Here is a 15,428-nt window from a genome sequence, read left to right on the forward strand (position 1 = left end):
TGCCCCTCCCCCACCCCCGCATGCCACACTCGTACTCTCCCTTCCCCTCCATACCTCTTTAAATCTTCGTTAATGTGAGCAGCTTCTCTGGCCTTCTGCTTGTGCTGGTGTTGGCATTTCCTCTGACATCACTTCCTGGCCCTGAAACCCGGAAATGATTTCAGAGGGAAGCCAGGCTGGTGCGAACAGTAGACCAGAGAGGTTTCTTGTGCTGATGAAGATTTAAAGAGGTATGGGGGAGGGGAAGGGAGGATGCAAGCGTGGCATGGGGGAGTGAAGAGGTGCCAGCACCCCAACCAAGACAACACCTGGGGTGGTCTGCCCCCTCTTCCTCCAACTTCCTTTACTACGCCACTGATTATGCATGTTTATAAACATTGGTCCTGCCAGCGGCAGTGAGCAATTTTTATTTTTATAGCTTTATGCCTAGATGTCGAGGCTCCGGCATTGAATAGCCAGGTATATGTGGACAACTGGCACTTTCCAGTTAAGGTTAATATTCAGCCCTTAAGTGAAATCAGACAAAGAGAGGACGTTGTTTTATGTGGTCCGATTTGTTTGTTTCATAGGCAGTGGAACTCTTTTTTGTTTGGAGAACGGGCCAAAAGCTCTACCCTATCCCAAGCAGGATCCTGCGACATGACGATTCCCCCATCTACCTTCCCCAGTTGCTGTAATTGTAAATTTTGGGGCATCCGCTGCTCAGCATCAACGAGCAGGCCTGCCCCAGAAGTATTCATTCTACAGCAACGTTGAGTAGCAGCTGCTCACAGATTTAAAATTACAGTGGCCGGGAAGAGGTGGGTGGGGGAACAGACCCATAACTGACTCTTCTGACAGCCAGTTTTTGGGGAGGCCGTGGCCCTTCTGTCCTCCCCATTCCGACACCTATGGTCTGGTTATGTTATCTAGATAAGAGCTGAATATCGGCACGTAACCACAGAAGCGCCAACTCTTCTCTATGTCCCCAGACCACCCCCAACATAGGCAGTTTTGGCTTAGGTGGTTAGAGGGGCTATTAGGTGGTACATAAGTGTCATTTGGTAGCCCCGTACAGGCGATGAAAACGGGCAGAAGCATCTCCTTCCCAGTTAAATCACTATTAATATCGACCCACAGCATTTGCAGGCTGCAGAAAATAATGTATGTTGTATGTGGAGAAAATATTAAATGTAGATAATGGCAGTTGGATGTCACTTTAATTTTATGAATGTTTGCTACTTGGAAACCGCTTAGCGCTTAGGCAGTATACAAATTTTTAAATAAATAAATATAACAGGCCAATCTGTTCAGAATTCTGCTGTGTGCCTTGTATTCCGCCAGGATCATTATGCTCATGTTACCCCTCTCCTCAAGTCGCTTCATTGGCTCCCTGTCTCTTTCCGCATACAGTTCAAACTCCTCTTACTGTCCTACAAGGGTACCCACTCTGCGGCTCCTCAATATCTCTCCTCTCTTATCTCTCCCTACATCCCACCCCAGGAGTTCCGTTCTTCGGTCTCTCATTTGTACCCTTCTCCTCTACCGCCAACTCCTGACTCCGCCCCCTTCTGGATTGCTGCGCCGTATGCCTGGAACAACCTGCCTGAATCAGTACGCCGGGCTCCACCTCTGGTGGTCTTCAAATCCAGGCTCATAGCCCACTTTTTTTGAAGCTGTGTTTAGGTTCTAAAGCTTCCAAATGTGCAATACACCACATCTGTTTCTCATTCCCCCTGTAGACCCTAACCTCTCTACCTCTTCATCCCTTTGTATGTCCCTTCATGAGCACCATCTGTTGAGCCACCCTGTGTCCTTTGTGTCTGTCATAATTTAGATTGTAAACTCTTTCGTACAGGGACCGTCTCTTGCGCGTTTAATGTACAGCACTGCATACATCTGGTAACTCTATATAGTAGCAGTAGATGAGCTACATTAATAAAAACAACCAAATACCCTTTGAATATGTACTCATATGTGCTCTTTCAAAATATGGGAATTTCTGCAGCCAGCCTCAACATCTGCAAGGGGAAATCTAGTAAAATCAATATGGCCACTGTGAATGCAGCCGACCCATATACTAATTTTGAAAATCCATATATTTTAAATATATGGTATGTCAGTATATGCATACATAAATAATACCTGTGCATGAATATATTATCTAGGCATTTATCATCTGGACTCTATATTGTTAACATCAGTTATAAATCTCAAAGGGAAGCCTCAGCCCCACCACTCTACCGCAAAGCCGCTTTTCAAATTGCGGGAAGCCTTAAGTATCGCCTCATCATAGGCTGTCACCTTATTGATAATAAACTTTTCTTTGTTCTGTTTTTTATGTGGTGAAATTTTCTAAAAATTTTTTTGTTGCATAATAGCATTTCCTCTAATAAATATATATAAATATAAAGTGCTTAAATAGTGCATTTGTACTTAGCTTATATCACAGCCAAAACCTAGGAGTCTGTGATATAAGCTAAGTACAAATGCACTATTTTAGCACTTTATATTTATATATATTTATTAGAGGAGATGCTATTATGCAACAAAAAGTTTTTTAGATAATTTCACCACATAAAAAGCAGAACAAAGAAAAGTTTACTATCAAGAAGGTGACAGCCAATGATGAGGCACCACGTAAGGCTTCCCGCAATTTGAAAAGCGGCTTTGCGGTGGAGTGGTGGGGCTGAGGCTTCCCTTTGAGATTTATTACTGATATTAACAATATAGAATCCAGATGATAAACGCCTATATGAGATAGTACTGGACTTTAAGGAACATTCTAACTTATGCCACAGTTTATTTGGGCTTCTGAATATATTATCTAGGCATTATTCATACACCATATCGGATGACAATTACAATAAAGATGGCACGAAAAGAGGCAATGCAGATGTCAAAATCAACTGATGGTCACGTGTCCTTTAATAATGAACTTGTAACGTACTGCAATTAGTGCTTGTGATCATGTTGGCGTCTCTACTTTTTTTGGGCGCCTCTTTTGCGAAGTAGAGACGCTGACACGATCACACGCACTAATCGCAGTACGTTACAAGTTCATTATTGTCCCCTGAGGAAGGCGACGTTTGTCGCCGAAACTTAGATCCTAGTCGGGACTTAATTTGTTGTATACTTTTTAGATGTTTTAATTTTATTAAAGGACAAGTGACCATCAGTTGATTTTGACATCTCCATTGTCTCTTTTAGTTGCTTGCTCCATTGTAGTTTGAGGCTTGGTTCCTTCTTTCCTTTTTTCCCCAATAAAGATGACACCAAATATGTACATACATATATTACATATCTACAGATTCATGATTGTCTCTGTCTTCGTATTTAGGTCCTTTCTCTGTCCCTCTTAAATGTCTCTATCTTCCCCATCTACCACCATATCTCTGCTATTCCAAATTTGCTTCAAGTGTGCCTTGGTTTGACTTCCAAATGATTGACTTGTGTATCAGACAGTTGTCTCACTAAGAGAAATAACACAATGAGAGGCATTTGATGCTGCTGGTGCCAATCCCTGGTGCAATTGCTTAGGGTCTAGTTTCTTCTTCAAAGAGACCCCACACCAGATGTGCGGATTCCAGGCTAACTAAACACAATAAAGTTCCTCTGTTGTCTCTTGAATTGTTCTAGGACGCACTGAAACGCCTATACCTAGCGATGGAAAAGGTCTTCGGCTCTTTAGGCAGGATTCTCAAAAAAGCCAACGAAAGTTAGGCGCCTAAATTGCACCTACCTAACTTAAATATTTTAATTGGTTTAAGCGGAGCACCTAGTAATGCCAAAGCCTGGAAGTGGGTGTGTTTAGGGGGCGGCACAAGACTTTGGCATCACTAAACGCCGCTGGCCATGATTTTACAAGGACCCTAGGTGCTGGAAATATAGGCCTGTAAAACCCTGGCCTACGTTTCTGAGGCCTAGGATCCTTGCTAGCTGCAATTCTGTAAGTGGCGTTTGTCCATGATTGACAGGCAGCAGGTGCCACTTTTCTAGGTATCTACTGTGTCAGGTGCCACTTACAAAATGAGCCCCTTTGTGCCCACAGCCTCATGGAAGACTGTATTCCTACTCAGCTTAATGTTTTCTCCCAGTCAAAAGGACACAACAATCGCCAATGCTAAGGGGCAGTCAGAGGTTTGGAGGAGTCAGACGGATTCACTATAGGTCCTGCTCCCAGTTCATGCCTGTTCTGCTTCACGTTCTCCTCTTTCATTTGGGATACCTCTGTGGACACAGCCTCAAAACCTGGCACAGTGTTAGCCACATTGACAGCATGAACCTTGTTGCGGGTTTTCTTCCTCGTGAGACAGCTGAAGACTTTCTTGAAGCCTTTGCGGAAGTGCTTGGAGACCAGAGCATAGACAATGGGGTTGAGGCAGGAGTTTGCATAGGCCATACAATGAGAAAGGAGCCGCAAGGCATATGTAGTCTGATTGAAGGGGAAGTCTCCATAGAGGTAGCACAGAATCACCACATGATAGGGCAGCCAGCAGAGGCAAAAAAGTACAGTCACTATGATGATCATCTTAGTGACCTTGCGCTTCGCTTTTTTAGATTCAGACATGTCTTCTAGAGGATCTACTGCTGTCCATAGGTACTTGATTGTCCGGGTATAAGACAGACTGACAATCAGCACTGGAACCACATAGCCTAGGACAAATGTGCTAGTGTCCATAATCTTACGTTTCCATCCTTCCCAGTTGGGCATGCAGATGTGTCTAGCATTGTAGTCTATAGAGTCATAGTAACTCAGGTAGGGCCCAGCAAATACCAGAGAAAAGCCCCAGATCAAAGCCATGGTGGCTACTGCGTTGCAAGGGGTGCGTAGCTCTCGAGAGCGCAGTGGGTATCGGATGGCCAAGTATCTAGAAAACAAAAAGAAGAACTCAGAAGTGCCGGAAATATAAACCGTGCTCTCAATGCTGTTTTCATTTCTGATGACTAGTACTCACGATTAAGACCTTGGCCAAAGCTTTCTACTCATGTTTCAAATTTTCTTTAAAATTTGATGAATCGCTTAATCGTAATACAAAGCGATGAACAAATCTAAAACATATAATAACACAACTACAAATACAAATACAAGGTTTAAGTATAAATAACATAGACAGAATACTTAACATAAACAGGACCAAAAGGGAAACGGGGGAGGAAATACAGTGAATGACAGTAAATGAGACGCATAAGGGATATTAACGATAGGGAGGGGTAAAAAGATGGAAACTTAAGATCAAGGCTGGAATTAGAAGGTGTCTCTTAGCTATAAAAAAAAAAAAAAGCTGGCGGCCAAAAGCATCTTTAAAAAGAAGGTTCCAACTCTTCACTTAGTGATAATGTGCAATTTGATTTTGTGAGACAGTGGAAGGTAAAGACAGTCAAAGACAATAAGAAAATATCACAAAATACTGAAGAATGCTAGATTGCAAGGCTATACCGATTGATCGTATTTAATATGATTCGGTTCCCAAATAGTTCCCTGAGTGCAATATTTGTTTTCAGCCAAATAGTGATTTAATTTATAACATTTTTATTGAAGAAATCAGTAAATATACAATATTATAATACAATAAAATAGTCATTAAATTAAAATTCATCATATTAATTTCCATCAAATATCTTTCATTTCTTCAAAATATATTTCCAAAATACCCATTACATCTCTCAATACCCTCCCTCTAATTCCTACCCCCCTTCCCTTTTCCTATTGACCTCTCCCCCCTATCCTCCCCCAAAATTTAAATTGCAATGTGAATAATCCAGAGCTCTGCTGTGCTTAATACTACTGAAATAAAACACTTGACCTCTGATTTCATAGTGCTTCTTTTATTATTTGTTATCAGTGGCGTAGTGCATGGGGGGGGGGGCGGTCCACCACGGTGCCATCTTACTAAGGGTGAGGTAACCCCTGCTCCTCTCCTTGCTGTGTGTGTGCACCCCTTGCCTTTTCCCGCACCTTTCTTACTTCCCCGGCGTGAGGTTGCTGCCCGCTTCGGCACTGGCGCTCTCTCTGAAGTCCCTTACAGGACCCATGCTTCAGTAAGGCTTGCGATTTGCTTTTAGATTTTGTTTGCAATGTTGTTTTGCGTTCGTTTCGATTGTGCATGTATTTTCGTTCCTTGCCTAGACTCGCGGATGGGCGGGTCATAAATGATTTCAAATAAAATAAGTGATGGCAAAGGGCAAGCTGACACCGTTGTGGGCATGCTGCTCACGCCGGAGAAGTTAAAAACGTACGGGGGAAGAGAAGGGAGCGCACGTGCAGCAGGAATGGGCAGAGGAAAGGCGCCACTGCCCTGGGCGCTGCTCACCCGTACTATGCCACTTTTTGTTATGCTAAAGCTCAATGCCCATTATTCGTATTTGGTCAAATAATATTTTTCATTTTTTTGTATTTGGCCAAATAGTAAAATTTGCTATTCGGTACAGTAAACTATAGAAGGAGAGTGTGAGGCAGTGGTTAGAGCTACAGCCTCAGCACCCTGAGGTTGTGGGTTCAAATCTCGTGCTACTCCTTGTGATCCTGGGCAAGTCACTTAATCCTCCACTGCCCCAGGTATGTTAGATAGATTGTGAGCCCACTGGGACAGACAGGGGAAAATGTTTGAGTACCTGAATGTAAACCACTTAGATAACATTGAAAGGCGATATATAAATGCCTAATAAATAAATATGGGACTCAGTGGCTTCTGGTGACCCCTCTATTTCCCCAAATTCAGGAAAAAAAATGTGCAAAGCAAATGTTTTAATATTTTGGGGCTGCCATGTGAAAACATTAACCCTTTGATGACTGCTTTCAGCAGTCTTTGCCATACCCGAGTGTAACCCCTCCCTCTTTGAAACTCACTATTTTCAGTCTCTTGAGAGGGAAAAGTTAAACATAAAATCTAAAATTACCTTTAAAAAAAATTACAAGAAATAAGAGTTTTTGTTATTTTATTATTACAATTCTAAAAGATATATATCCAAATAGCTTTAACATAAAATCCCAAATAAACTTTTCCTCGTAGAATTTAGTCCTTTCAAAAGATTTTTCTCACAGATTTCAAATGTAAATTTTCTCACAGGACTCCGTTGTTTATTTTACACCGCCGTTGGGTACCAGCGCTTCTTCTTTCTTCTTTTGAGATTCAGTTCTGATCAACAGCAAACCTACTTCCTAACTTAAAGAAATCAAAGGGAGCAAAACCCTAACACCCTGAAAAATATGCTTGTTGCTTTAATTTTCTCTAACTACCCATAGAAAAGAAAAAATAATTGAAATTCCCTAACTTTTCCAACCCTGATGTATTTTAAACTATTCTCAAACAAACCCCAGACCAACCTGTCTTTCAAACTGAACTCTTCCCAACTCCTTTTTTTTTTTCTCTCTCTCTGGCAGTTATAGAATCCTGACCTGCCCTGCTCACTGATGCAGACATAAACATCCCATAATTCTCACTCTCAGGCAGGCAAATACAGCATTAAATTACCCAGCTAACAAACAAAACTTTTCACTTCAAAATAAAAACTTCTATCAGATCTTCTGCCCTATCAGCTATAACATATTTCAAACTTATTTTTGTAACCCATGGTTACACGAGTATGCACAGTCAGCAACAGTCAAAAAAACTCAGAGCTAGATCTGAATTGCAAGGTTGTAAGCCATACCCAAAATCAGAAGGTACCCACTGTGCTACTCATTGTAGATGCAGTCATCCCAGGAGGTGTGGTACCTTTTATCTTTCACAGTTGTTCCACAAATCCATTCATGTTTCATTTCGGTTAGCCTTTCCTATGCAGCAAAAGGCAACCCACTGCTTAGAAAGAACTAAGTAGAGGGGTCACGTGATGCCGAGCAGTTGATCGGACGTGCCTCTGCACAGCTCTGGGCCATGCTGCCCTGAAACCTGCTAATTTGCACACAATCGAGCTCCAATATTTTCCATCTCCCCTCCACTGTCATCCCGGAGTTATTGGGTGCTATCGCAGCGAATTTTGAGGGGTTTTGTGCAGGGAATGTCGGCGAGAGCACAAAGGGACACCCGTGGGAAGGTGAGGCTCCCTGACTCTAAGATGGCGGAGAGCCACGAGGTGCCGATGTTTACGATACAGGAGGCGGCTATCCAGGAACTCACTAAATCTCTTACCCTCGTCATGGAAGATAAACTGGCGAAAATCCAGACGTTTATGGAAGATTTCAGAGAAACGATCGAAAACCATGCGGGGAGGCTGCAGCGGGTGGAGGACAGAGTAGCCCAGCAAGAGGATCGAACCTCCAGTTTTGAGGAACGCTTACGGGCCCTGGAGACCGCTAAGACCACATGCTTTGAGCGCCTGGATGATCACGAAAACAGGAGCCGCCGAAACAATTTAAGATTTATCGGCCTGCCTAGCAACATCAGAGACGTGGACCTCCGTACAAGCTTGGAAATGTGGCTCTCGTCCGTTATGGAAATGGACGCTTCGGGGGAGAAAGTGCAAATTGAAAGAGCTCACCGGGTGGGGAGTCGGAGAGAAAATGAACAACGGCCCCGTCCTGTCCTTGCACGCTTTCTAAACTTTGCTTTGAAGGAGCGTGTACTCGCTCGATTCCGGCGCGGGGCAGGATTTGTCTACGAGGGGCAGAAGATTCTCGTCTTCCAAGACTTCTCCCCACAGGTGTCCTCTCGGCGCCGGGCAATGGCACCTCACTGTAACACCCTTTATCAACGCAATATAAGGGTGTCTCTGCTTTATCCGGCCAGAGCTCGTGTCTCCTTTAATAACAAAATTCAATACTTTGAGACACCGAACGAACTAGAGCGTTTTATCCAGAGCCTGCCGGCGCCGTTGCGTGAGGAGCCCGGGACTGCATGACTCTCCCTTGGACTGTTTCACAACTTACCTTACTATTACATCTAGCACCCCTGCTTGTTGCTTGTGGCGAGGGGAGCTTACGGATCTTTAATCGCTGGTGGACTGTGGAGACTATGCGGAGCTTCCGACGGGCTTTTTGTTTTGATCTCTGGGGGCTCCCTGCTATATCGGGAGCGTAGCAGGATCGACGTGCCCCAGTCGCCTTTTGAGGAGCACCCTGGATGGTCATTTTGCTGGCTGCAAGGGCAACTGTGGGCCCTGAGATCATCGGCTGTTCCACCTCGCCCTTTGATGAAAAATTATTGCCCTACGGGAGCACAGCGCAGGCCTTCAGGGGGAACGACGGCCTCGGAGAATTTCTCCCGCCTCCCGGTGGGAGGCCAAGTCGGCTGAGCTGCGGTGTTGGGCATAGCTGCGGGTGCGGGTATGACGGCGCCCCCACTGTTTCTGATCTGCTGGGTGGCTGCCCCATCGTTGCGCTGCAGCATACATCTTTGCCCCCGCACGCCCAGAGTTGAGGAGTTGGAGGCATTGGGGCATGCAGGGGGCTGCCTGAGCTACGGGCCCTCACCGGAGGCTACTATTACTATTCTTATTGTTCTCTGACTCTATGTGCTTCACCAGGGACTTGGACATGTTACCAGAGTTTTCTGTGCTATATCTGTTTTGATGTTACTATTCACTAAGGGCATGGCCCGGAGTTGTTTGTTTTCTATTTTCTGTACCGTTGGGTTTTAGCATGGTTTTCCATGCTGGGGTTAGGGGAAAGGGTGGGTTGAGGTGGGAGGGTTGGGGGAGAATGATTGGAGGATTGATTGTGTGTTTGGTTCGGGTTTGTATGAGGAGTTTGTTTGCGGGGCGAATGGATGATTGTCTGAGTTCTCCACTGTTGAGTCAATGTCCTTGTATGAGCAAGATAACTCGGTACTTCATGAGTGGATGGAGGCATTGGCTGGGACGGCCTCTACCGCTCATATTTTGGTTATTTCCTGCATATTTTATGCCTATTTGTAAGTTACATGGTACAATTACATGTTAAATCATTGAACGTAGATGGGATTCACTCACCAATTAAGCGTACTAAAATCTTACCATATCTAAAGCGCGAACACACAGACATAGCATTCCTACAGGAGACCCATTTGAGCTCTGGGGAACATGGGAAACTGCGTAGGGGCTGGGTGGGACAAGTACATTCTGCATCATTTACAACCCGGAAATGTGGGGTGGCTATTCTCATCCATAAGAACATACCCTTCCACTTACACAGCCAAATTGATGATCCCAACGGGAGGTTTCTCATTTTAGTGGGTGAACTATGGGGCAAACCTTTAATTTTATGCAATATATACGCCCCTAACACTTACTCTCATGCTTTCTTTACCTCTGTGGTGGGTCACTTAGCACCCCTCCTGCCTCAACCGGTCATACTAGGAGGTGACTTTAACTTTGTTGCACACCCCCAGTGGGATCGTAGACCGGCTAAGCCAGTACCAAAAGGCCATTTCAATAGAGGGGTCCACTTCCTCGCTAGGGAGTTGGGGCTGTTGGACTCTTGGCGCACGCTGCATCCAACCGAACTCGATTTTTCTTTTTACTCTCACCCCCACTCGCCTCATTCTCGCATTGATTACTTCCTCATTTCAGCTTCTCTATTCCCAAACTTATCGGCAGCGAGCCTTTCACCACCGATAGTGTCTGACCATGCTCTACTAGGCCTTGACTTACATTTTGGGACCACGGTCGCGAGCCGTATCTGGCAGATGTCCCCATTCCTTTACAAAGATGCGGAGTTTCGAGACTTCTTTCAGAAACGATGGGATGAATTCCATAACACTAATTCAGTTACAGATGTAGATCCCGTTGTCTATTGGGAAGCGGCTAAAGCGGTCATGCGAGGCCACATACTGGCTTACACGGCATCCTTGAATAAAAAGCGAGATGGGGAGCTCTTGGCTCTATCACGGGATCTCGCCAGCTTCCGCTCTCTTCATATCTCTCGTCTTGACGATTCCTCCAAACAAGCCATGTACGCCGTTAAGGAAAAAATTAACCTCCTTCTGGAGCAAAGGGCCAGACGTAATATATACTGTTACAAATACAAACTCTATCGCTGGGGGGATAAAACGGGGAGATTGCTGGCTAACTTGGTGTGCCCACACAAAACTCGTCACACTATTACTTCCATTAAAGATAAACGAGGCGTCACGCATGTTACTCATTCGGCCGTCACGGAGCAGTTTGTGCAATTTTACACCGACCTATACGCCGAGCAACCCTATGAAGCAACCGCTAGTGATCGGTTTTTTCAAAACCTCCACCTACCCACCCTGACGGATAATCTATGCCTTGCCCTCAATGGTCCTATCCTGGGAGAGGAGATACAGGTTGCTATCAAAAAGCTCAAACTGGCTAAAGCACCAGGCCCCGACAGCTTCGGCATAGAATTCTATAAATTACTGGACCCCCCGGCTCTAGCCTCCCTACAACAATACTTTATGGGACTCCGCAATACCACTCCCCCCGGGGACACACACAATAGGGCGCATGTTATTATTCTCCCTAAACCTGGGCGCCCACTTGACGCCTTGGGGTCTTACCGCCCCATTTCTCTTCTTAACCAAGATGTAAAAATTTTGGCTAGTATTTTGGCGGCGCACCTCAATAAATTCTTACCTATACTCATCCACGAAGATCAAGTCGGCTTTGTACCCGGTAGGCACGCTTCCATGAATCTTCTACGGGTCCTGGCCAGTGTTCCCTCTAAGCGGGCAGGTGTTGTGAGCAAACTTTTTTCACTGTGAGCTAAAAATATCGGGCGCCAGCAAGTTATGAGCCAAATAAATATGTTGCTTTCTACCACAGAACTTCCTTACGTTTGTATGGAATCTATCCCCTTTCAACTTTAGAGAGTGCCCTCTCGTTCTCCCTGCCTTAGCTACTAAGTCTATTCCCTTCAGTACCTTGAATGTTTCTATCATGTCCCCTCTCAATCTCCTCTGCTCAAGGGAGAAGAGGCCCAGTTTCTCTAATCTTTCGCTGTACGGCAACTCCTCCAGCCCCTTAACCATTTTAGTTGCTCTTCTCTGGATCCTTTCGAGTAGTACCGTGTCCTTCTTAAAGTACCAGTGCTGGACGCAGTACTCCAGGTGAGGGCGTACCATGGCCCGGTACAGCAGCATGATAACCTTCTCTGTCTCTTCAGTCCAGCATCTGCCCCTTCCATTCACTGTCTGTCTTTCCCTGCCATCTCTCCTCCTGCCCCCCCCCACCCCCCAATTTGGTCTAGCATCCATCATCTTCCTTCTGTTCCCCTCATGGTCTGGCATCTCTATCCTTCCCTCCCCCCTGTGGTTTTTAGCATATCTCTCTTCTCATTTCCTCCACTCAGATCTGATCATTCTCTGCTCTCTCTTCCCTTTTCTTCTCTGGTCTTCCTTCTCTATTTTCTGCCTCCATCTAAATTAAATTCTTTCTTACTATTTAGTCCCGTTTCCCTCTTTTCACTGTGTCTACACACAGCTTGTCACCCCTTTCCCTCACCCCTCCATTATCTTACTATTTTCTTCCCCCTTTATTTATCTCCTCCTTCCATCCAGTATGTGTTCTTTCCCCACTTCCATTCAGCATCTGCTCTCCCTTCTCAACTGACATCCATCTGCCTTCTGCTCTCTCTCCCTTCTTCTCACTTCCATCATCTGTCCCCTTCTCTCTCTCTCTCATCTCCTCCATTCCATCATCTGCCCCTTCTCTCTCTCTCTCTCTCCCCCCCCCCAACTTCCATCATCTGCCCCCCTTCCCCTCACCTTTGTGGGTCACTTTCTTTCCCCTGAGGGTGGCTCATGTCACAGGGGAAGCTTTGGCCGAGCAGAACCGCTTGATTGACAGTGGAACTTACTTGATTGATGTCGATGCTGGGGCCCGTTGCCGTTTGAAGGAAAAAAAAAAAGGTGGAAAAAAGGAACCTGTAAAGGCGAGAGGAAGGGAAACCTCCAGGACAGCTGCTTTTTGCCCTCCTTCAGCGGCCCAAGAGTTCAGACCAGCAGCGGCAGCTCTGTATGCTTTTAACTTCGGCACAGAGCTGCCCCTAATCAATAGTTTAGCGCGGTTTCATGAGGCAGCCTCGGGGCCTTTGATAGCCGGCCCGCTTCGATGATGCGATGTGGGCCGGCCTAGCAAAGGCCCCGAGGCTGCCTTATGAAACCGCGCTAAACTATTGATTAGGGGCAGCTCTGTGCCGAAGTTAAAAGCATACACAGCTGCCGCTGCTGGTCTGGAGGTGCGGAGACAAGGCAGGAGGCAAACGCGGTGGAAGGCAGGAGTCCCGGCGAAGGCAGGAGTCCCGGCACAGCGACTGCAACAGGAAGTTGCAAGTCAGCTGACGCCGGCCTTTCGTTGCGGCGGGGACCGAATCCTTCGCGGACCGGCAAGATTTTGTTTGCGGACCGGCGGTTGAAGAACTGTGCTCTACACTGTGTGCGCTGTGACGAGAAACTTGTGCGCTGCGAGGTAATATTTTGTGCGCCAGCGCAGCTTAGCGGGAACACTAGCCTGGATGTAGAAAAAGCGTTCGATATAGTCTCCTGGCACCACCTATTCCGGACGCTTGCACGATTCGGAATCCAGGGGGATTTTCTCGCGTGGTTGATGGCTCTTTATCATCGCCCCACGTCCCAACTCTTGGTGAACGGTGGAATATCTAACCCCTTTCTTTTGGGACGAGGCACGTGTCAAGGATGCCCATTCTCGCCCCTCCTCTTTCTCCTTTCGCTCAAACCTTTGGCAGCTCGAATTCGTCAGGATGTGGGGTTGGAAGGTCTTCGGGTGGGCTCCAATGAATTTCGCATTAGTATGTTCGCTGATGACGTGCTCTTGTATGTTAATAACGCAGACCGGACGATGCCTGCCTTGATGTCCCTCATTCGAACGTATGGAGTATTTTCGGGTTTGAAAATCAATTTTGAAAAAACGGAGGCTCTTTTGTTGGGAGGCTCATCGTCAGAGCCCTGGTGCAGGGACCTCGGAGTGGGTATTGCCCCGGGAAAACTGAAGTATCTAGGTATTATGCTTTATAGAGACCAGCACAAGCTGTACAAGGCTAATATATCTGCTACCATTGGACGGATCAAATCTCTTTGTCTCAAATGGCAATCGCGGCCTATATCGCTCTTGGGACGCGTGGCCCTGGTAAAAATGGTGTTGTTTCCGAAATTGCTCTACCCACTGCAAACTATACCTGTCTGGATTTCCCGTATGGACGAGCGCGCCTATCAGTCCATCATTTGCTCCTTTGTGTGGAGGGGGAGGAGGGCGCGCATTAATTCACTCAAACTCTCTCAGAGCAGGGATCGAGGAGGCTTGGGCCTGCCCGCCCTGCGCATCTATAATGTCGCCGCGCTCCTCCGCTGGATTCATAAACAACTGGTCTCTTCACGGCATTATTCCCCTGATTCTTTGCTTGAGGAATGCTGCCTGCCTTGGTCCTTCTCCTCCTTTATTCATGGGACGGGGAGAGGGGGCGCGCAGCCTCGCTCTGCTGTTCTACCTTTCCTCCTTCCTTTCAGACGGGCATGGCGCTGGTGGCGAGCTCTTCAGAATAGGTTGCCTACTGTATCCCCGTTTCTCTCTCTTCTCAGGAATCCTAACTTTGCTTCCGGAGTGGGAGGTTTGGCGGGACTGAGAGATCGCACTGCACGCAACACGACTGTGGGTGATGTTTTGGATCTGGGAGGGGGGGAATTCCCCTCTTTTGCACAAATGCAGACAGCGTGGCGCCTCCCTCCTGCACATATGTACACTTTTCTGCAAATTCATCACTATTTCCATTCCTTAGTACGTGCTCATGGGGATGGCTGGAGAAATGGCCCTTTGGATCTGATTTTTCTTACCACACCTACTGATTCTAACAAGATTTCGACATGGTACAGGGCGTGGAGAGACCACTTCGGGGAGGGGTGCCTCAGTGTCCTGGGGGGTGAGTGGTCCACGGAGCTTGGCATGCCGGTTTCCGTGGATGACCTTAGGCTCCTTTTTCAGGCACTTTACTTGCATGTGAAGGCCTCGGGCCTGCAAGAAACACAATACAAAATATTGCACCGGTCTTATATCACCAGAGCTAGGGGCTATCATATGGGCTTATGGCGCGATGACACATGCTCTAAATGCAAGTCCCATAGGGGTGATTATGTCCACTCATTCTTTACTTGCCCCAAACTGCATTTCTGGACTTCAGTGAAGCTCCACTTGGCGAAGGTCCTGCAGTGTTCTGTGCCTTGGAACCCACCTGCATTGTTATTGGGAGATGTTACCGATTTTAGTCAGCAAGGCCTGGACTTTCCTGCCCATAAGTATCTCCTACATGCGCTCCTCGTGGGCAAGCAACTCGTCCTGAAGTATTGGGCTACAGAGGAGGTACCAACATATGGTATGTGGACTGCGCGGATGCAACTACAGGCCCGATTTGAAATGGACATCTATGCGTCCCGACCCCAGCCCCACTGGAAACTCTATTGCTCCCTCTGGAGGAAGTCCTTGGCTCAGGATGCTTAGCCACTCTGTAGATTGGTTCCTGCATTGAATGTGTGTGTTTCTGCTTATTTTGTATGCTA

The 15,428-nt window shown here is 46.4% G+C and overlaps 1 protein-coding gene across 1 annotated transcript in view; it reads right to left on the reverse strand.

The window, feature by feature from the left end:
* Positions 1 to 3,793: 3,793 nt before the first annotated feature.
* Positions 3,794 to 15,428, reverse strand: part of LOC117368910 (galanin receptor type 2-like) — a 33,518-nt gene continuing 21,883 nt past the window's right edge. The window contains exon 3 of the mRNA XM_033962675.1: positions 3,794 to 4,850. Coding sequence (XP_033818566.1) covers positions 4,103 to 4,850 — 748 coding nt within the window. The 3' untranslated portion in view covers positions 3,794 to 4,102. The remainder of the gene's footprint in view (positions 4,851 to 15,428) is intronic.

Source organism: Geotrypetes seraphini, chromosome 11 (genome assembly GCF_902459505.1).
Source record: "Geotrypetes seraphini chromosome 11, aGeoSer1.1, whole genome shotgun sequence".
In the NCBI taxonomy this organism is placed as follows: domain Eukaryota; kingdom Metazoa; phylum Chordata; class Amphibia; order Gymnophiona; family Dermophiidae; genus Geotrypetes; species Geotrypetes seraphini.